The 21991-nt window shown below is 33.6% G+C and overlaps 1 protein-coding gene across 4 annotated transcripts in view; it reads right to left on the reverse strand.

The window, feature by feature from the left end:
- Positions 1-826: 826 nt before the first annotated feature.
- Positions 827-21991, reverse strand: part of LOC106465796 (SH3 domain-containing protein Dlish-like) — a 35552-nt gene continuing 14387 nt past the window's right edge. For all 4 annotated transcript variants that reach the window (XM_022393735.1, XM_022393734.1, XM_022393738.1 and 1 more), the window contains 3 exons: positions 13807-14000; positions 5622-6320; positions 827-5165 (listed from right to left, as the gene is read on the reverse strand). In XM_022393735.1, the coding sequence (XP_022249443.1) occupies positions 4855-5165; positions 5622-6320; positions 13807-13855 (1059 nt within the window). In that variant the 5' untranslated portion in view covers positions 13856-14000 and the 3' untranslated portion in view covers positions 827-4854. The remainder of the gene's footprint in view (positions 5166-5621; positions 6321-13806; positions 14001-21991) is intronic.

Raw genomic sequence — 21991 nt, forward strand, 5'->3', positions numbered from 1 at the left:
GGAGCAGGAAGTCTAAATTCTCCCCTGAATATCCCATTTCAGAATGAAAAATTCAAATCAGCATCATATCGAACTTTTGTTTTTTTTTGTAATATATCTGTCAGAAAAAACAAAAAACTAATTCAACAAAATATATCTCTGGATAAGAAAACAAAGAATTCCTGATTATGACAAAGCAAAAACTAAGAAAATTTAAATCACAAAACATTAGTCTGAATGCTCATGCTTTGTCCAGAAAAAGTGATTTTATTGTCTGCATACAATGCTTATATACTGTACCTGCATAGAGAGCATGTGAGGGCTAGCATAAAGTTTTGCAAATTAGATATTGCCGAGGGCAGTCAAGTGGAGTATATAAAGCAAGCAAACACAATGTTAGATGGCAAAGATGAGGACTGAGAAATAGCCATTAGTGTAAGCGGAGGTATGTATGTTTTGAAATTCTAGTATTCTATTATTTTTAGTGCGTAACTTACCAGTACCTGTAAATTAACTGTTAGAATTTTGTCTATTAGTATTAACAAGGACCTAATATATATTAATTACTTTCCATTTGGAGTTTCAGTGGTGTCTTTGTTGTTAAAATAAGGCATGTACACAAATAATAGAAGATTTCAACATATCTTAGAAACTCTTAATCATGAAATAATATAATGGATTCATAATGAGAAAAGAAATCCCAAGTCTCAAAACTTCTTTCTGGAAAGTACAAAACAAGTAGATAACAAAAGAAAGCAATGCATAACTGTCATAAAATATTTCTTTTATTTACTCCTTTCCCCATATATGACTCACATAAAAATACATGAAAACAAATATCAACAGTACAAACCACTTAAAAAAAAAATAATATATATATATACAGTATATATATGTGTATGTCAAAAATCTGGAATGTAACAAGTTGTTTGATAGTTTATCTTGTAGCAGCCAAAAGACCATGTTTTATGAATGTAAATTTTATTCCAGTTGAGGTATAAAACTACTAAGATATTAAATTATCATACTTTCTTAGGAGAGAGTGACTAATCATTTACTAAATGCTATAAGTTTGCACTCTCCAATAAAAAACAACACATTAGAATAATTTCTTATCTATACCAAACAAGAGCTCAGTAATTTGATGGAAGTAAAATCTACATAGAACATATTAATGCGATACAAAGACTTATATAATTTGGAAACATTGATAACCCAGCATTAATTACATAAATAATAGAATAACTATTTCACAAATTTCAGGTAAAAAAAAAATTAATACTTCACATGTTCATTAGGCAGAATACATGTACCCCACTCAATAAGCAAACAAACATTCCAAAAGAATCTTCTACTAGTTCAGTCAAGTATTCCATCTGTTGAAAATGCTCTTAAAAGTTTTTGAAAGCTTACAGGTTCAAACAGATCTCAATTATATGTGATGATGTATTAATCTGACACTCTTTGTTTACATGATTGTACTTTTTTTTGTTTCTCTTACAACCTCAGAATTTATAAAGAAAATTCTAAATTGTGTATCCTAGTACAGTTTGTCAAATTTTCATGATATGTGGATTCTTTGCTAAACTAGTTTTTATACGGAAAATTTTTTGATAATATATTTTCATTTCTTAAATATTCACAAAATATATTCCTTAAAGTGTAGCAACAAATCCTTTACAGCATGAAAATTAATAACAATATATATAGTTATATAATAACAATGATAATCTGTTTTTAATCTCATACATTTTTAAAACATACCGACTCAGCATGAATTTAAACAGTATTTTACAGAGGAACATATGAATCTGATAAAGCATTGTATGTTATTTTGCATTATCATTACTAACAACAGTTATGAACCAAATACAAAAACAGAAGCTACTATGCTTCTCAAACTATTGAACACAAATGACAGTCTGATACAATAAAAATTGGTACTCCAACTGAAACTTTGTAAACCTACATATCTGCAATATTACACAAAATTGTATATATATAACAGTTGTTTCAGTCACTTCCACTGCTTAAAGGTGCCAGCAATTAATAAAGCAATCATGTTACAACAAATAGTAGTTCCTTTCAGAGAGCAAAAAGACACTAATCTGCATTGAAAACAAAACAAAATTTCTGAGACTTTGAAAGTGAAGTTAAAAATACAGGCAATACATTTAAGTTTTATTTTTAGTCACTGTGTTCAGACATTTATGTTAGGACTGCTTTTTCAGTTGTTCAACACCATTCCTCTCACATGTTTCACATATGTTGCAAAAGATATGAAGTTTTGAAATATTTTGAGTTTAATATGTATCTAATATATTTTAAGAGAGCACAAACTTGATCAAATGAAGAAAAATTGAACTGCTGACATAACTGACTGGCAGTCCACTATACATTTAACAGCAGGATTTATTATGAAGTCCTTAATTTTACATGTTTGACAAAAGCACAAACAAAATAATACCAACATGTGAAAACTTAGTTGATATAAAACCCAACCTATGGTGAAACTGATCTATATCCAGTCCAATAAAAGATTTTTTTAAATATTACAAAAAATGCCCTTTTATAGCATCAACATCTTGTAAAATGACTGAACTTTAATTTATAAGATTTTTGTTTAACAATATAAAGTTAATAGGATTGTTTTATGTTTGAAATATATATATATTTTTTCTACATGCTTATTCTTAAAGTATGTAATTTATTTTCAAATGAATTCTAATGAGAGTTTCAAGGAAACTGTCAAGAACAGAAAAACCTGTAACTAATATACCCTTTTTATATTTTAAAGCTAACATACACAAAAGCCAGAATTGAGGCTAACAATGAACCAAATTGTGTTTGTTATTCTTTCTCATGAACAAAGAAAAAAAAAAAGCAAACAACTGTTATATAAGTATTATTTTTCACAAAGTATAAGAAGTACTGAATATACCTGATACCATTATTAGTTGCATAAAATTATAACACATTGCTCTTATGGTAGTTAGTTCAGTCTTTAATAAGAAATGGTTTGACTATTGGGCTTCTCTGGGTATTTATCATATTGAAGAAAAATCATCCTATCACTATCAAAGCACAAACTTTCAAGTTCATGAATAAGCACACTATGAACAAAAAAAGACTTAAATGAAAAAGAAAAGCACACAAAAAACATCTCATCTTTATAAAAACAAATAAATGGACACTTTCATGTACACTTTATATTAAATATAATCCTACATTCAAACAAAATACCAAATTCTAGCATTCCTTTAAGTACTTATTTGATTAAAAAATACCTTTGTACAACTACTAAAACAACATAGAAACATACTAGCTACTTTATAGAAATACAATGTACAAGTTGGAATGTATATAATTAGTAACATCTTTGTATAGTACACATTATATATTTCACACAAGTTTAAAAAAGCAGATCTAAATTTGTGACAATTTCAAATGAAATTACAGGATTCCTGCATGAAAATGTATTATTACAATGTAAACTACATCACAGTTGTCAGAATTAAATCAGGAAAATAAAGATCATATGGAATATCACACAAAACATTCAGTGGAATAACCATAACACAATAAGAAGAAACATACGTGTGCACAACGGGGTACCAAATGTCAGAAACTTCGATCACTATTCCCAGTTTTATGTGTTTTGAAAAATAAAAACATCTCATTCCTTTGGGTAGGACTGCACGTATGTATAACTGTGATATCATGATGTTCTGAAGTGTATGATAAAAATACTCCAATGTGTTTCTGTAAATATCATACACAAGTTTCTTTCACGCAGTTATATCTGTAGGAGCAACAAGAACATTTTCTGTACATACTAACATGTAGAATTGATTAACAAAAAGAAAAAAATGACTACTTTGTAAAGTAAGAGTAACATTAGTGAGGGTTTGAATATTTTGCAGTTTAAATTTAACAATACTTCAGTGCACAAAAGTGCACTGATCAAACAAGTAAGCTCTATTTACACAAGAATAACCTCAGTGAAACTTCCTTTTAACATCAAATGTCAAGAGGAGTAATTAGAAAAAATAAAACTGGAAGCCTATTAATGGCACATGTTGATGATTATAAATTATAGAAAAAAAGTGAAGATTCTATTAACATCTATTTTCCCTAATTAGTTTGCCAATAAAATCAGTGAAAATAACAGATAAAATATCCTAAAACACATACTTCATGTACCAATTCAACTTGAGAATTAATATTCTTTCAGTCTCACTTTCAACTATTTTTCAATATATTACTAAATATACATGAAAGATCACATTTTTTACACATATGTTAAGAAAGTTAATGTAAGATTAAATTTTTAATTAGAAACAAAAAGGTAAACTTCTCATTTTCCTACAATATTTACAGCATAGTGCAGTGTCAAAGCATTCCAAAATTTAACCAGCACTGAAGCAGAATGTTGGATTGGATATCATTAGATGGTACAAGTTAGAAGATTAGTCATTTCTAAATTAACTATAGTTATATTCAGTTCTCAGTTTCTCATTTTTATAATTTAATAGAATGTAGAAGGAAACTATAAAATTAATATTTATAAATACATCAATTTATTATGCAAGTTATTTTCCAAATAATGTATGAATGTACAGTAAAATGTTTTTTCCTATTAAACAAATAGTATTACACTAACACTCTCCAAACATCTACAGTGTATGTGGAATTATTTTTTCATAAGCCTCTATTGAATAACATTCAATAACAAACAAGTTATACATGGGTTTGTGTACATGTTAAAAGTTTTTGTACTCACAGTCTCTTGATAAATACAAACCATACACGCATAAAAACACAAGTTCTATTTTTTCCACAGCTTATAGTATTTTGATATTGTTAACAATCAAACTATAATGATGTCATAGCAGGAGGCCTTGCATAAGCCTTAGGAATAAAACCATACTTTCTTGTCTTGGGAGCATAGGCCCAAAGCCAACCGTCCACTGTCTGGTTGTTCAAGTCTGCATAAATCCAGTCTCCCCTTCGTACACTGAGATCATCAGGAGCTTGTGCCTTATAGTCATATAACATGACAAGTTCACTGCCATGAAACCTAAGATCTTCAGAAACTCCAGAAGACTGATGATGATTATTGTTGTTCATAGACTGTGGAAGATGTGTTTGGTCTGCAGGATTGACAACTTGTTGCCCTACATGACCTGTTCAAACATGGAAAGTAGTGTTTCAGTTAGTTACACTTTATTTTTCCAAAAATAAATTAAATGTTAGGTTTGTTTTTATTATTGTTTTTACCTGTCTTTGTTCAATTCAGTTTGTTAGTACTCAACTTTTTTATTAAAAATATTCTTTATATCTCACAAAGGTGAGAAACATCTTCTGCCAAAATAATCTGTACATCCACATATTTCATATCAAAATGTGCTTTAAAACCAATGTTCCAAAAAGTATTTCACATTATCCCTAATTTGTTGTATAAGATGAAATAAAAAATCTCAAGAAATATTATCAAATTACCATAATTATTAATCACGGTTTAATTTTAAATTAGGTAGAGTACAAATGTAAACAGAAACATTTGTGGAAAAGAACATTAGTAATATGTAATCAGTATTGTTCATACTGAGATTATCCAGTGTGAATCTTGAGCATTTTACCTTGTATGGCATCAGCTGGGTAGACAAAAGCACTTGGGACAAAACCTTCCTGACCATCAGAACGAACAATCCAAAACCAATCTGGATCTTCACGATTCAAAACTGTAACAAACTCACCACACTCAACACTCACATCATTTTCATCTCTAGCTATAAACGTATATAGAACAATGTACCTTCCAGCAGGATCTTTAAAAAATGGGTGTACATCAGGCAAAGACACTTGAGATGATGACTGTGATTTTTGCAAACCAAGACTGCTTACATCTTTTTTAATCTGATGGTTGCCACTAAAACTTTCTGCATCAGAATGTTGTCCCCCACTTTCACCATAGAGAGTCCCTCTCAATGAATTTTGATCAATTTCAGTTTCATGTCTTGGAAGTTTTTTATGATTCAAATTTAAAGCTAGTTCAGCTGGTTGTGGTGCACAGTAAGAATGAGGAATAAAGCCTTCCTGGCTGTTCTCAGCTATTACATACACCCAGTCATTTTCTTGATATAGTACATTAACAACTTGACCTCTTCTGACTTCTAGTTCATCATCAACACAAGGTGTAAAGTCATGAAGCACAACCATCTTAGATTCTGGAGATAGTCCATTTTCTTTCTCTATTCCAACTCGAACTAAAGTTTCAATACTAGCACTTCCAGTGATACGACCAATACTAGGTGTTCTAGAAGGCAGTTTGTCTCCTTCTACAAAGAAGAAAACCAAAAGTAAAAATTACAGGAATATTTTGTGATAAAGATTTAACAAATAAACATAAAAAATTAACTTGAAAAAACCTTTACTTAATATAAAAACTATATTAACCCCATCATAATGGGCTCACACATTTTACACAACCTTGTAACCATGGTGGTATATACACTATGACTCTAAAAGCACATAATGTATCTTCATGAAATTTGGCAAGCTTTCAGTACACATGAAAAATCTTTTGTCCATAATTACACGGAGTGTTGACTGGAGACAAAAAAAATTGAAGACTAGGTATTAAGTAGAGTTGTAAAGGCAACAAAAACGAGGATCCCTAAAGTGGGAGCAAAGTCACTGAAAATACCAGACAATACAGAGAATACCAGATAATATAGAGAACACTCTGTGATATAGATCCAGTCTAGGCAAGCAGCCAACATCTTGAGAACATTGATACAGAGACTGTTCCTCTGGAGATCAGACTACAGAAATGGAACAGGTATTCAGAGCCACACCCTAACCAAACAGAAACATCAGCTGACAGGTTTTGTTTGTAGGTTTGGTTGTTGTCAGATGCAAAACTACACAATGAACCCCATGTGCTACACCCATCATGGGTATTGCAAGCCTCAATATTTAAGCATTATAAGCCCTCAGATTTACTACTGAGCCACTGTGGGGCTTTGAAGAGATGTAACTCCAGGTGAGGTGGAAGACAAGAGATATCCAAGATCATGTGGTATTGTAAGCCATCAAACCAGCAAAAAATAAAAAATAGGAGAGAGAGAGAGAGACAAAGTAAAAAAATGGAACTCTAAATATAATGCATTGATTGACCAGTCCACTGAAAGGGATGATTGTGTGTGTGTGTCTCAGAGGAACAAGTGTCTTGAGAGAAGAGAGTCCTCCAAAAGAAACTAATCTTCTTGTGCAGGAAAATAAGAAAACAGGAGAGTCTTGGTATCAGAAGTTTTGTGTGTCTCTAAGATTTACAGGAGAAGGTCGAACTCACCCTGCACATTTAACATGAAGAACCTCCCAAATGAATAAGATACTGGGTAGGTGTCAAGACTGAATTGGAGAGCTGAACCAGCTGTTCCAAATGAGATGATTCCTGAAGGGAAGGGAGGTTGAAACAGTGGATGCCAATCCTCCATAGAGTAGTGGTATAAGCAGAGCCATAGCTAGGGTAGGGTGGGAGGGGCATGAAGAAACTGAAGAAGAGAAAATCATGGCTAGCCCAGGCCAACAACATACTGCAAGCAGAAGATCAAAATATAGCCAGAATTCTGAATAACAGAGAAAGGAAGGGAAAGTCATAGATGTGCAATCCCATCCAAGCAGGACTGATTGTATCTACCACCCAAGCCTGAGGATGAGGTAGTGGAGACTCCAAAGCTTGTAGATGAGTATCAATGAGTGGAAAAACTATCAATGGAGGCCTAAAGAAAGAACAACTCTAATGGAAACCGCACAAAGAAGAATCCATTTGTGCAGGAGAAAATGAGGACTGAGACTGACAATCTGCTGCGAAATTCATCACCCCAGGAAAATTGCAAGCCAGGAAGCTGACATGACTGGAATAGACCCCAGAGAGAAAGAACTAAATTTAAGAAACCACTGGAATTGAAGAAATGTCTTATTAGGATATTCCCCTGCAAAGGATCTAGACCTTGCACTATTGCCTGTTGGATAGCAAGAAGTTCTAAGTTACTGATGCAGAATGAAGATTCGTCTTCCATTCATATACCCTGGAATTCCTGACCATGAAGATACACACTGCATCCCAAAGTGAAGTATCTGTGAAGAGAAATTATGGAGAGAGGGGCAGTATACATATATATACACACACACATATGATAATGATAGAGGCAATCAAAACCAACCACCACTCAAAAACTTTGTTGCTCCTGATAAAAGATACTGGAAAATTAAGTGGAATAAAGTTCCAGATCCAGTAGTTGAGACTACTGAAGGGATAACATGTCCTCATCCCAAAAAATTCAAGAGATTTGAGGGAAGCCCACAACCCCAGAGACAGAACCATCCCTGTACGTAAGAGCCTGACTGCCCATTACATAGGCTGGAGATGGATGGGAAGTGACTGAGCAGGGCATAAAACATGGTGAAAACTTATACAGCCCAGCAGAAGACATATGGTGTTGATGCTAGACCAAAGGCTAGATCCCTGAACTGCAGAACCTGATCCCTGTATACAAAATGTAGCTAAAGGTAAGATGAATTCACTATGAGAATGTGGAGAAATGCCTCAGCAACCACAAACTTGGGCATGCATGGACCTGATGAAGAATGCCTGATGCTTGGGTGAGAAAGGACTCCACTGTAGACTAGGGAGAAACAAAGAATGGGTTGAGATGAGAAAGAATGATGATCTTCCATAAATCTCTCTTTGTCTCAGGCAAAACAACTAAACAGGAAGAAAATCCCAGAAGAAGGGGATCAACTGTTACTACCATCCCTGTGATCAGTAACTCTGATAGCCATGAAACGAACATCCACACCTCAATGGTCAGATGGAGGTAGAAATACCACAGGGTGAGTGGATAATGGAGGTGGAGAATTGAGTGGAAAGACCAACTTCAGAACCTGAACTGCCCATTGATCTGCAGTGAAGAAGTACCAGGTGTCCATCAATAGTTGTAACCTTGCTCCAACTGACCTCCCCCCTCCCACCTAGGTTGATACCAATGCCAACATCATTGGTTGGCCCAAATGGAGTGGCTCTGAAACTAAAGTCTGATTCTATTCAGCTACTAGAGTAAAAAAATGTGAAGTGGTCAACAACAATAACAAAAAGCAAATGGGTGATGGCAACTTGCAATACGAACCCTTCTGGGACACCCGTGAACATGAAGTGATGATAAAAAGAAGCCTCATGTAACAACTAGAAGCTACAGCAGGTAGATAGAATCCCTTCACCAAGGTATCTCTATAGAAGGAACAGAAGCAGGCAATCTGTCAGAAGAAGACCCCATTCATCCGCATATTTATGTAGGGACCATTGATAGGTTGCCAACAAATTGCAGGTGAAGAAACATCACAGAGCAAGAGTGAGGAGCAAAAAAATACAAACAAATGTGACTGGTTCAAACCTGGAACCCCAGATATCCAAAATTAAATAATGTGATAAAGTAGTAAATCTTTCAGCATGAACCAGGAACATCAGGTGAAGAAGAAAAAACTAAACAGTCCCCCTCCCCAACTGTTCCACCATCTAAAAGGCAACGCAAAAATCACAATCCATAATGGAACAAACCACAGCTCTTTGTCAGACAAAACCATGACTAACACTCTGTCAAGAAAAAGGGATTACATTATCTGAGTGAGGTGCTTAAATATGGTGGTGTCAGGATAGAGGGCACATCAAAGCAGATGAAGGGTTTTGCAAATTAGATATTGCCAAGAACATTTGAGTGGGGTATAAAAGATTGAAGCATGCGAGACCAATGCTTAGATGGGCAAAGCCAATGTCGATGAATAGCTAAAGCGTCAGTGGAGGGCAAGTATGTTTTGGAATAGCATATTCAACATCCCCGGGCATCCTAAAATTCTGCTGGCTACCAAACATTACAGGAAGCATGCTCAACAGAATAATTGGGTTTTTACTCTATCTGTCATTGCTATAAAGTAAAGTAAAAACTGAGATTTATTACAGTTAAATGCAGACCAGTGATTTGTTCATAATTATTTTATGTTCTAGCATTTATCTTTAAAATATACATATTAACTATCGTATGTTATGAAAACACTTGATTTTGATGGAATAGCAAAAGTGAATAACAAATTTGGTATGCAAGGATATGTGCCGTGAAAAGGATAGGCAGACATAAAGTCCAGTACACTATATGGAACCTCTGCCGACCAATATGCACAGGGCCACAAAGAAAAGAGAGGAGGGGCACAGTTCATGTAACTTGCCCAGGGACCAAAAATAACTGGCTACGGCTCTGGGTATAAGGAATGCAACCATTGATCAAAAGCCTAATAAACCTAATCTAAAACACACTGGACCATAGTGAACCAGAAGAGAAGGGCTATGAATGGAATATTCAACTGTTGTGGATACATCAAAAGAAGTAACAGCTGGCAGATAAATCAGGATGTGAAGAAAGCATCCTCATCACCCACTGAGTAAGAAAATCATTCTACTTGAACCAAGGAATGACCAGAGATGGCTCAAACTGTACAGATCTATGACAGGCCACTAGTCTCGCATCTTTAAGGGGATGGCAGAAAGATGGGAGTGAAACCCCACAGTGGGATTGAATATTGTTTTGTTCCAATTGGGTGAAATTGAAAATCAAAGAACAGGAAAAATTCTTATGAAAGCTCCTGTGTAATCCAGTAGTCTGCAGCAAAGGGAGTACACAAGTGTATAAAGTGTGAGAGCCAAGCTCCTACCAGATTGAAATCAAAGGACTGCTACAGAAACAGGATGCTTCGAAGACCTGGCTCTCGCAGAGAAGGGGGAGATGAGATGGTAACTAGAGTACTAGGAACAGTAGAGGAGGTGATCTCATAAAGCTGTAGAAGATGAAAAACCTGGTGGGGTCCTTGGTTCAAAAGAAGGAAGAAACCAAAGTGAGCAGAGTTGAGTGATTAAGAGCCACATCAGCTTGAGATTCCAGAGAATAATAAACATCATGTAGGAAGGGTGTAACACAAAGGTCCCTGAAACCTGAAAGAAGATTGAGGTGGGCAAATATCAGGAAGTAAGGTATTCTGAAAAAAGTACATCCCAGAGGCAAAGAAACTAAGTTAACTGAGGGAAAATGAAAGAAGAACAGTGAGGTGAAAAAGAGTGCAGAGTTTCCACAGTAAAGTTGAGATGATTGTGATGTAAAGTCTCTAAAGAAGGTGAACCATGGACAGAGAGTAAAGAAGTTGAGTAAGCAATAGATGAAGAAAAGTAGATGGATAGTGAGAAAAAAAAAGGGGGAAGAAAAAGAGATCTCCAAGCTAAAAGAAGAGATTCCAGTGATTAAGACTCATGCTACAAGGTAGTCAAGGATTTAACAAACAACAGTAGAAAGAGAAAACAAAACACACATACCAATATAATCAGAGCAGTGAAGGACAAAGGTGGGATTACCTGATTGTCATAGGGAAGAGGGAACCAGAAGCAAAAGTAAACATGGAAACAGACAAACCTGTTAAGAAATAGAGTAGACTCAGCTGAAGTAACAGAAGCAGGAGGCTGAAAATCCAGGGTTCAAGAACAGGGAGGAAAAAAAAACACCTTGTTCACAATGGTGGTATCATTTCTCACCATCAGAGTGTCTCCAGTCAACATTGCAGTAGTAGATGACACCTGCTGAGAAGTTTCAGAAATGTGGAAACATGAATTCATAATTCTGATGATCCACAAAACTGTTTTATTATTATTATTATTATTTTATAAAAGTTGGCCTGATATTTATGGTACACAGATTTCATTTGTGTAATGACTAAATTGTACATTGGGTTAAAAAAAACAGGAAATAGTACTGTTTAAAAACCTTACCACAGGCGTGAACATGGGTCCCAAATTTGCAAGTATGATTACGAGGAAAAATTTAAATTTAAAATAATTCACAATTGAAATGTTTAAAATTGTGGTATTTTTCTTTCTCAAAATTAAGAAAATAAAGGAATGAAAGACCACACTATGAATGGTAACAAAATAACAAGTAAAAAAAAAAGAGACCTGAACAAAGCAGTGCCAAGGAAAATAATGAACCTCTGTTGAAATGCTAGCATTCTTGTTGTTTACTGGGCAGGGAGGATGTGATGCCCTAGGCTTCTCAGTAATAGCTCTTTGTTCTGTGGAAAGGCGAGTAGAATTTCTAAAATTTTGATACAGTGTTGTTTAATTTTAGAGAAAATATTTAAGACTAAGCATTTTTTTTCTTTCAAGGGGAATTAGTTTGATCCCAGATTTGTACCAGTAACACTATTTAAATTTAAATAACCTTATTTTTGTTTTATCCTGACTTTCTGTTAAAGTGCTATGTGACAAGACACAAAAAGAAAATTGTTTCTCTTTACTTGATAATACAGTTAAGTAGTGTATTACCAAAGACCAGGAGGTTTCTTCATCCTCAGTGCAGTTATTGCTATAATAATAATGGGAATCGAAGTGAAGCCAAAAATCCATATCTTTTTAATACTAAATTTCATAGTTTTACTTACATTATGCGTATTGTATGAGATAGATGTATATGTTTGTTACATTAAGTTTGAATTAAAAGTAAATCACATCTCAAATTTACTGTTGGCATGATGTATTTCAATTTTTAGTATATTTATACTGAGTACATAGTCACAGTGTTATCTTCATGCATTGTGCTATAATAATGTGATTCTTTTAAAGCTACATTTTATGCAAAAATAAATACAAAGTCTACATTTTTGAATCATTGTAACACTTTGCTTTTCATTATCTCTTATACTTCAAACTATTGCATAATAATTATCTGCTATTTTTCATAGGTCATTTACACATTATGACAACATTTAATTTAATAAATGAATGGATTTTACATTAATTGATACAACACAGATGGAGAGCTGATTTCTACAAATGAATTTCAGCAGTGTAATTGTACAACTAACTACTAGGGCAGAAAGTGATTTGTTATAGCCACAGTTTTTCTCACTTCTAAGTGCTGTTCCAGATTGATGCACTGCTTAACATGCTCACATTCTACACATAATATTAATCTGAAATAGGTGAACGTTATGCTGGCTGGGATGTACCTCAGGATCTCCAGGCTCAAACTAGTATCCTGTGACCAATATTCTACTAGAGCTTCAAAAACTACAGGAACATTTTTGTTTACTGTGAAGTCTATGGCTTCAGTAGTAAAACTATTTCAAATTAATAGTTTAATATGTGCATTATATATAAATGGTTTCCTTAAAATATTTTTAAAGATTAATTTCCTTTTTGCCACCCTAGCAGTATAAGTGAATGTTAGTTGTTACACTTATTTATGATGGAAATTTAATATTCTTATCAATCCTATAACAATACATTTTAAGTAATTTTGAGTTATCTGAAGATCAGCTTAACAGAACAATGTTTTGGAACAACATGGGACCTATTGGTCCATCTCAGCTGTCTCATCCTCTAAACTAAACTAAAACTATTAATAAATAAATTAAAAAAAAATCTTAAAGTCAGATTCTATGACATGAAAACATTTCTAGCAACTTCTATTTTTATATATATATTATAAGCACACATTGCCCACATTTATTTATAAAATCAATTTCCTATCTTTCAGGACACACTGAATTTTTTCTTCTTCCAATAAATCTCAATATTCAAGAAGTGTAACCAAAATGCATTTACACTTATTTTAAGCTTTCATATACAATTTGAATGTACCTGTCTATTAACTTACTACTTCTGATAAAACAAATTAAAAATTCACCAAGCTGTTTATCTTCCCTTCATTAAACATTTGAGTCACTAACCTTTCTTTCTTTTACCTCGCCGTATTCTAAGAGGGCATAAAAATGCCATGCCTTTTATATGTATTATAAAATTTGCAGTTTCACAGTGAACATGGTTTTAGATAATGAACAGTCATGAAAACTGTTTTTGTAAGTGCCACTTCAGAAGACAACGGGTAGAATAAATTGTCCCACATTTTAGATCATTCAAGAGCCTGTAAAAAGAATATTAATATTATTATATGCTATAAGCTTTCAACATTTAGAAAAATTTCTATACAAATAAACAATTTCAACCATGAAGATAAAAACTGCTGAATTTGTTTGGTTATCTGGATGATGTGCTTAGGCTCAACTTTTTCACTCTAGCTTCTAAAGTAATTAACATAATTACAGGTATATATTTTGAGTCATAAGCCTTCTGACCACTTGCAATATCAACTGATCATCTTTATCACTTCAAATGTGATGCAAGTAACATTATTTTCTTACTTGTATATGTGGAAAACTTAGAAGCTTTGCTTGGATGAAACTTCATTGAAATGAATGCAGTTAAACAATGTAAATAATTACTATAAAGGATAACAAAAAATTATGAAAGTTGGCATAAGATGCCAATTTTAAAAGTACTTGACAACTCATTTAACAATATTTTTCAACACTAAATCTCAAGAATACAATATTCTTTAAGAAGCATAAAGTAATCTAATACACTGTTTTATTCTTACTCTTTACTTATTCTGCAGTGAAAAGGGGAAGCCAATGGAATGAATTTTTACATATACACATATTTCTATCCTAAAAATAAGTAAATACATTTTTGTTACTTCACACAAAAACATAAGAACAAATAACAACAGGTCATTTGGCCCATCAAATTCAGTGGGTTATCAACATTAAGATAAGCATATAATTTTAATTCTTCATACTTTATTTGAAATAGTTAACTTGGGGAATACTTTGCCTGATAATTTTGTATTTGTTGACAGTTGAAATATGAAATATGCCCTAATGAAATAGTTGACATGCATGAATGGATTAACGAGATTCCCACTGTCCCTATCTACTATCTAGCAAAACCACAGCCATATTATAGTCATGATTAATAACCTTCTCAATGAAAGAAACAACAGGAGAAAGAAGAGAGACTACAATTTTGAATATCTAGATCAAGACAGTTCTGGTTCTTCTAATTTATTGTCCAGCAAAAAAAACAAAAATAAACACACACACACAGATAAGAAAAATGAAGATGGTGATAAAAACATCTTCAAGTTACCGAGATCAGTCTTCCACTCAGGAAAGTAATCAACTAAGGCATAAAATACAAAATAAAATATAGATCTCCATATTCATATGCATGTGTGATATCTGAATATACAATGCATTTCTATCTTCTTTTAAGACTAAAGTATTTATACTGAATTGATTCTTTGTGCTGTACAAGTACATGTTTTCAGATAACATGTGGCCAAGAAAGTAATTTTGTTGATTACGTTTTGATCTACCTTTGTTGTTCTCAGAATGGATAATACCTGTTACCACCTGGGGAGGATGTTGACAGCAGTGTCCTTCAATGGTTGTTCGCGTGATCTCTAGAGGTTATGTTGTAAGGAAAATGACTAGTCACGTGGGTAAATGCAAGGTTTCCTGTGTATTAAGGAATGTTTGATTAATCATTCTGGAACATGGATTAAACTTCAACAGTTGGATATAGAGGATCCAGTAAATGAGAACAACTCAAATAAATAAAAGCAAGTACCCATACTGTATTTGTATTTGGTGTTCTAACAAAGATAACTCATTTTTTATTACACTTTGTGACCAGTCTCATTACTTCATTTTGCATGAACTCAGTTAGTAAGAGGCTTAGTATTACTCCAAAATCTATGTCTTAGGTAAATCTACTGTTATTTAGGGGATTTATCTGTTATAGCTCTAATGTTAATTCAATTTCACCTGGACATACCATAGAGCAGGCCTCAACAAATCCCGGATGCCAGGTCACCATAATGACTAAAAATTTCATTGCAGCACCTAGTATTTTTTCTCATTTTATTCATACATAGGGCTATGTTCAATATAACTTGAATCTAGAACAGTTCTAGACTCTTGGAAGTCCGGAACTATTTTCACATTATTTGAGTCCTAAATCAACCTTTGTTTCTAGGACCTTAATGGTAGATTCAGCACTTCATGTATTTTCAGGAACGAGGTGCTTACTAATTTTGTGCCATTTTGCTTTTCTTCTTTCTATCAATTCAACCAATCAATGCACATGTTTAGACTCAGAAAGGACCAAAGGCAGTTAGTTCAGGCAATACTATCAAGTGGTTGTTGATATCATGTGATTGTTAGCATGCACTTATTGCTGCGAAAGTAAATAAATATGTATGTAGCCCCAATTTCCTGGTGTAAACAGCAGTAAAGTTAAAACTTTATAACAAGGAACCCACTTTTTAGGAAATATGTTTTGAGATGGCTGGACTGGGTAATGAAAAAACTTTATTATAAATGTATGATGTTTCGGCAAGATTTTGTCATCCTCAGGATCTGTCGAGGTCTGCCATAGAGTGAAAATGTAGGAGACAATTTTGGTGCTGTGATTGCAGAATATTGTTACTGCAATGTTTGCTACATGTGATGAAATATATACTGCTCTTTATATAAATTTTTGGTCAGTAAGTTTTAAAACTTTCTTAATTAAAGGAAATGGCATTTTCTACAATTAAAAGAATGTACAAAGAAGAGTGATAATTGGTTTCTGAGGGAAGACGGTTGTTCAAGAATTGTTGAGTCTAGGAGAAGTTCTTTCCTGCACATGGAGCTTTCACCAATGCTGTGAAGGCCCATTATTTTTATCTCATTACAACCAACACCCTATGTAGAATAGCTACCAATTTCTGGTGTACTCAGACTGACTGGATGCATGGGAATGGACATGATGGAAGACCAAAAAAGTGAAAGCAAACTGATGGCAAGCAACTTCTGCCCAAGATTCCAAGGTGTGAGAAAGACCTCATGGTAAATGAGTAGAGTGAGAGACAAGCCATGTACGGAGGATAGAGAAATGTGAATGACAGAGAAAAGGGTATCAAGTCTGGAGAAATCACAACTACACAGAAATCCTCTGAGAAGAGAGCCAAAGATAAGACCTTGGCCTAAGTAAGGACAAGGACCAACCAGAGATACCCCAGAAAAACAACCTGGATCATGGTGAATCAAGGAAACAGATAGAAAATTTACAGTACAATGAAAAGGTGAAGATGGGAGAAGTAAGCCCTCCTAAGGGATACTAGAGACAGAGAGTCAATACCCCAGCAGGTAGTAAAGATTTCAAGGATTGAGGATCAAAGAAGGCAGAAGGGAAATGACCATAGGCCATGTTAAAGGAATTATGGAAACATGAGTAAGAATGATTCTGAGACAAGAATATCTTATCCTGGATACCAGGATCAGATGGAAGAATAAAACTACAACATGAAAGCATGGAATAAAGACCATGAAGAAACCTAAGACATAAGAAGCAGGGGAAAGCACAGTATAAACCTGACACCATCAGCAAAGAGAGAAAAAGAGTGATGTGTTCCTCAACAGAGGAATATGATGCTAGAGCAAATCCAGAAAGTAGGAATAGATGGACAAAAATGTTGACTTTTGCACAGGAAATAGAAGAACTGGGAAGGAATACAAAATCTTTGAAATGGTGAAAAATGAAGGTAATATCTTCCATAAACAAAGAACCTCCAGCAGCAATAAACATGGAAGCTGCAAGGAATTCTGAGATGTGGTATAGTATTTCAAGTTCTACAAATAAATATAATAGAGGTCATTAACTAGTCTCATTTCCGAAAAAAATTTGGTTTCATTAACAGACCTATGATCTTGGGAGCTTAACAATGAAGTTAATTTGAAATGCAAGTGCTTATGGGGGAGTACTGTATATGGAGAATGTGGTATCCTCCTATTGATTGAGGGCTATTGTTGCATGATGGTCATGTAATAGTGCAGTTCATGTCAAAACATATGATTTGGGTGGGAGATAATTCATGCACAAAATCTCAAAGGTAGGTGCATGAGAAATAACTGCTGTGTCCAGAATTAAGTGGATCCTTTTGGAATCTATATTAGCTTTGAAGGAATAGGCTGAGTTTTCAACACCTCTAAAGTAAAAGGTCTAATTTGGTTTTCTGGAGGAGATGATCTCTTAAACATTGTTTGTTGTAAACACAAATTGTGGCAGCATAATTTTTTTGTTATAATATGAATTACAAAGCTGTTGGAAGAGCCCAAAAATTAAGACAGATTTTCATTAAGTCACATAATAGTTTCATTTAGTAATATCAATTAAAAGCTGTGTTACACACCAATCTGTGTTTTAAAACAAAAACATCCAGAAAGCTTTGAGCTACCTAATTTTGGTTAAATTTTAAACGTATGTACATATATGTAGTTAAACAGTTATTGCAAAAAGTGTACGGCTAGATAACAAAAGCAAACATCAAACATAGTAGATGAAAATTGGAATTAAATCCTTTCGCTTTGAAATGTTAATAAGTCTGTATACATTCTGTCATGAAGTAGGAATTAAATACTTCTGCATTGAAATGTTAATAACTCTGTACATAATTTGTCATGAATTATTACTGTAATTCAATACAAAATGTTTAGGAAAGCCTACTGTTCTCTTATTTACTGTAACGAAAAGTAGAAATGCACCTATTTGCAATATCTACTGAATAGATATGTACTAAACAAAGTTAGTCATAAGACTGACATACTACACTATATATGTCATATAACTTCAAGTAGAACATGGCCCATCACATATGCAACATTTCACTAATAATATATTTTTTCATAACCATTTGCATGTTTACACACACATTACTTCTAGATCAGCAAGATGGCTCTTAACCATGTTGATACATAGTTCACAATAACTTGTACTACTGTATAAAATTCAGTGCTTCTTGATCACAAGTTGCTACTAGCAATCGATGTGTTCGAAGGAAAATGAAGTTTGATAATAAACAAAATTACGACACTTATGATATACAACATTGTTTATTGACAAAAGAGGACATGGATAAACGTTTCGGAATTCTATCAGATTCCACCTTGAGTATCTAAAGCAGAATAAAATGAATTTACATAAGTCTTTATACACTGTCAGAGTACAGTTGCTAAATATAATGATAATTAAACAAATAAAACACTAAACAGTAATCATGGGGAGAAACTACAGCAAGAAAACACAACGAAAAAAAAAAAGATAAAATCAGTAACACGAACATATTAAAAAATGTATAATTTAAATGAAGACTGCATGTTGTTCAGTGTTGGAGAGTGCTGCTTGAAGTAGAGGGTTTCTTTAATCAATAATTCCAGGTCAGTATTAGACTTGCAGAGGATAGAGAAATTTGATAGTATAGGTTGATGTCCTATTTCTTCACTATGTTGGCATATAGAGGAAACACAGGGGTTATTCAATTTTTTTGTGTTTTGATGGAAATTCCCATACGTTCTTCCTAAGTTCTTCCATTTTAAATTATCCAATCGAAACCTACAAAATTCTTCAGCTTACAGGACTTGTCAAAAGAAATTGTTGGATCAAGAACTTCGACTGAAACACCGCCAGAAGAGACAACTTACTGAAAAGTTTAACATTGACATAACCAATCTTCGGAACGCTGTTGTTAAATTAGATTACACCCATCTATTTAACAAGTTAAGCCAACACAACGACAGAATAATCACCCGAATTGAACATGTCCAAAATGTGAAGCTGAGTAAATTGACTAACAACTTTTCTGATAGCTTTGATCCTAATAATTTGATTGTGAACCTCACTAATATTGCACTATGTAACCAATGTAAATCCGCCCTAGCTAAAGGACTTAATTTCTCTCTTCCTCTGCGAAAACTGAATTATGCCAAGTTTCTTTATCCATTTAAGCTGCTATACAGAAATCTGAAAGACCTTCCCATGTACAATAAAGGCAATCTTAATCAATCCCATGAATTTTTTTATTACTAAATTAAAAAATCTTGCTCTATCTACATTTTATAATTTTAATAGTAAGAGAGAACCTAACCCTCTAACCCCTGACGAAATCTTAGCCATAAAAGAATTGTCACTAAATAAAAACATTCATGCTACACGCCCTGATAAAGGCAATGCCATTGTTATTCTGAACAAAAATGACTACCTTAATAAAATACATGATATTCTGAACAATTCTACAAAATTTAAAATCTTAAACAATGACCCTTTATCTGTTAGCATCCAACGTGAGGAAAAAATCCAAAGATACATAAGAGAACTAAAGAACAAAAATATTATATCTGAAAATGTTGCTTCTTCACTTTATCCCACTGGCTCCCATTCAGGCATGTTATATGGCCTTCCCAAAATTCATAAAACAGGTTCCCCCCTCCAACCCATTCTTTCCACTATAGGCACACCTAGTTACAAACTTGCTAAATTCCTTGTACCTATACTTCAGCCACTCACTACTAATGAATTTACTATCCTGGATTCCTTCCACTTTGAACGTGAACTAATTCAACTACCCCCCTCAGATAATCTCTTCATGGCGAGCTTTGATGTTACCTCCCTCTTAACAAATATTCCCTTAAATGAAACTATTAACATATGCATATCTGAGCTTTTGCATAATAACATTCCTCTAAATGGCTTTTCTGAAAATCAAATTAAGACCATGCTGGATCTTACCACTAAGAATTCACATTTCCTGTTCAACAACACCTTGTATGAACAAACAGATGGCACTGCAATGGGCTCCCCACTAGGACCCACTTTAGCTAATGCATTTCTCTCTCACTACGAACAGAAATGGCTTGACAACTGTCCAGTTAACTTTAGGCCTGTTCTGTACAGAAGTTATGTGGATGACACTTTTATTCTTTTTAATAACAGTGATCAATGCTCAAAATTTTTAGAATACCTTAACTCACAACATCCTGCCATTAAATTTACACGTGACATTGAAAATAATAATAATTTACCTTTTTCAGACATGCTCATTAACCGTAATGCAAATGGATTTTCCACATCAATTTACCAAAAAAAGATTTCCACTGGTTTCCTTACACACTTTGATAGCTTTATCCCATTTACGTATAAACGAAACCTTGTTACATGCTTACTAAACAGAGCTTACAACCTGTGCTTCACATATCTTAATCTACACTCTGAAATTTTGTTCTTACATGACATCCTGAAAGCAACTGCAATCCACAACACTTATTAGAAAACATTACCAACACCTTCCTAACAAAGAAACTCACAAATCCAGTTAAGATACTGTACCTATAACTCCAAGAGAAAAGAACTTAGGAACCTGAACTTTTGCATACACACTAAGTGGACCCTGATGGTGTGCACCTGTGTATTATTACTTATCCAGGTGCATTCATGCGTGTGCATCTTTTTGTGAGGCAACCTAGCAAAAAACCACATAGAAAAGAATTTGTGACCATTATAGCTCTAAGTACAAAGAACCTAGAAACTGAAATTTTGTACCCATACTAAGTGCACCCTGAAGGTCTGCATCTGGGTACTATTACTTATCCACATATGTACACATCTTTTTAATGAGGCAAACTAGCAAAAAACCACATAGAAAAGAAGTGGTTCCTTATATTACAAATTATAGAAATAAATGACAGACAGACATGCATGTGCGTGTGCATATTTTTAATGAGGCAATCTAGAGAAAAACCACATAGAAAAGAAGTGGTTCCTTATATCCCAACTTCTAATACATAGAAAAGCCAAAGCATTCCAACATTGGCTTATATCATGTTGCTTAGCAATAAAAGTATAACCTAATATTGTTGTTAAGAGGTTATGGGCTGAAAGTATAAAGTGAAATGTATAAACTACAAAGTTGAAAAAATATTTGTTGTTTTCTAATTTAGAGGCTGCATTAATTAAAAAGGTTTGTTTTCATTATTTAAGTTTAAAGTCAGAGGACAAGTCAGAAGGAAGATTATTTTTATAAACAAGCTACATCCAGTAAAGGAGCAACAAAAGTATATTGGGTATACTTTTGAGCTAAAATAGGTTCACAATATACACACACTGACATAGTCATCTAGAATAAGTCAACCTAATAACCCAAGTGTAGCTGGATACTTTTGCTAGTATATATATATATATATATATATATATATATAT

Source organism: Limulus polyphemus, unplaced genomic scaffold, assembly GCF_000517525.1.
Source record: "Limulus polyphemus unplaced genomic scaffold, Limulus_polyphemus-2.1.2 Scaffold2053, whole genome shotgun sequence".
Classification (NCBI taxonomy): domain Eukaryota; kingdom Metazoa; phylum Arthropoda; class Merostomata; order Xiphosura; family Limulidae; genus Limulus; species Limulus polyphemus.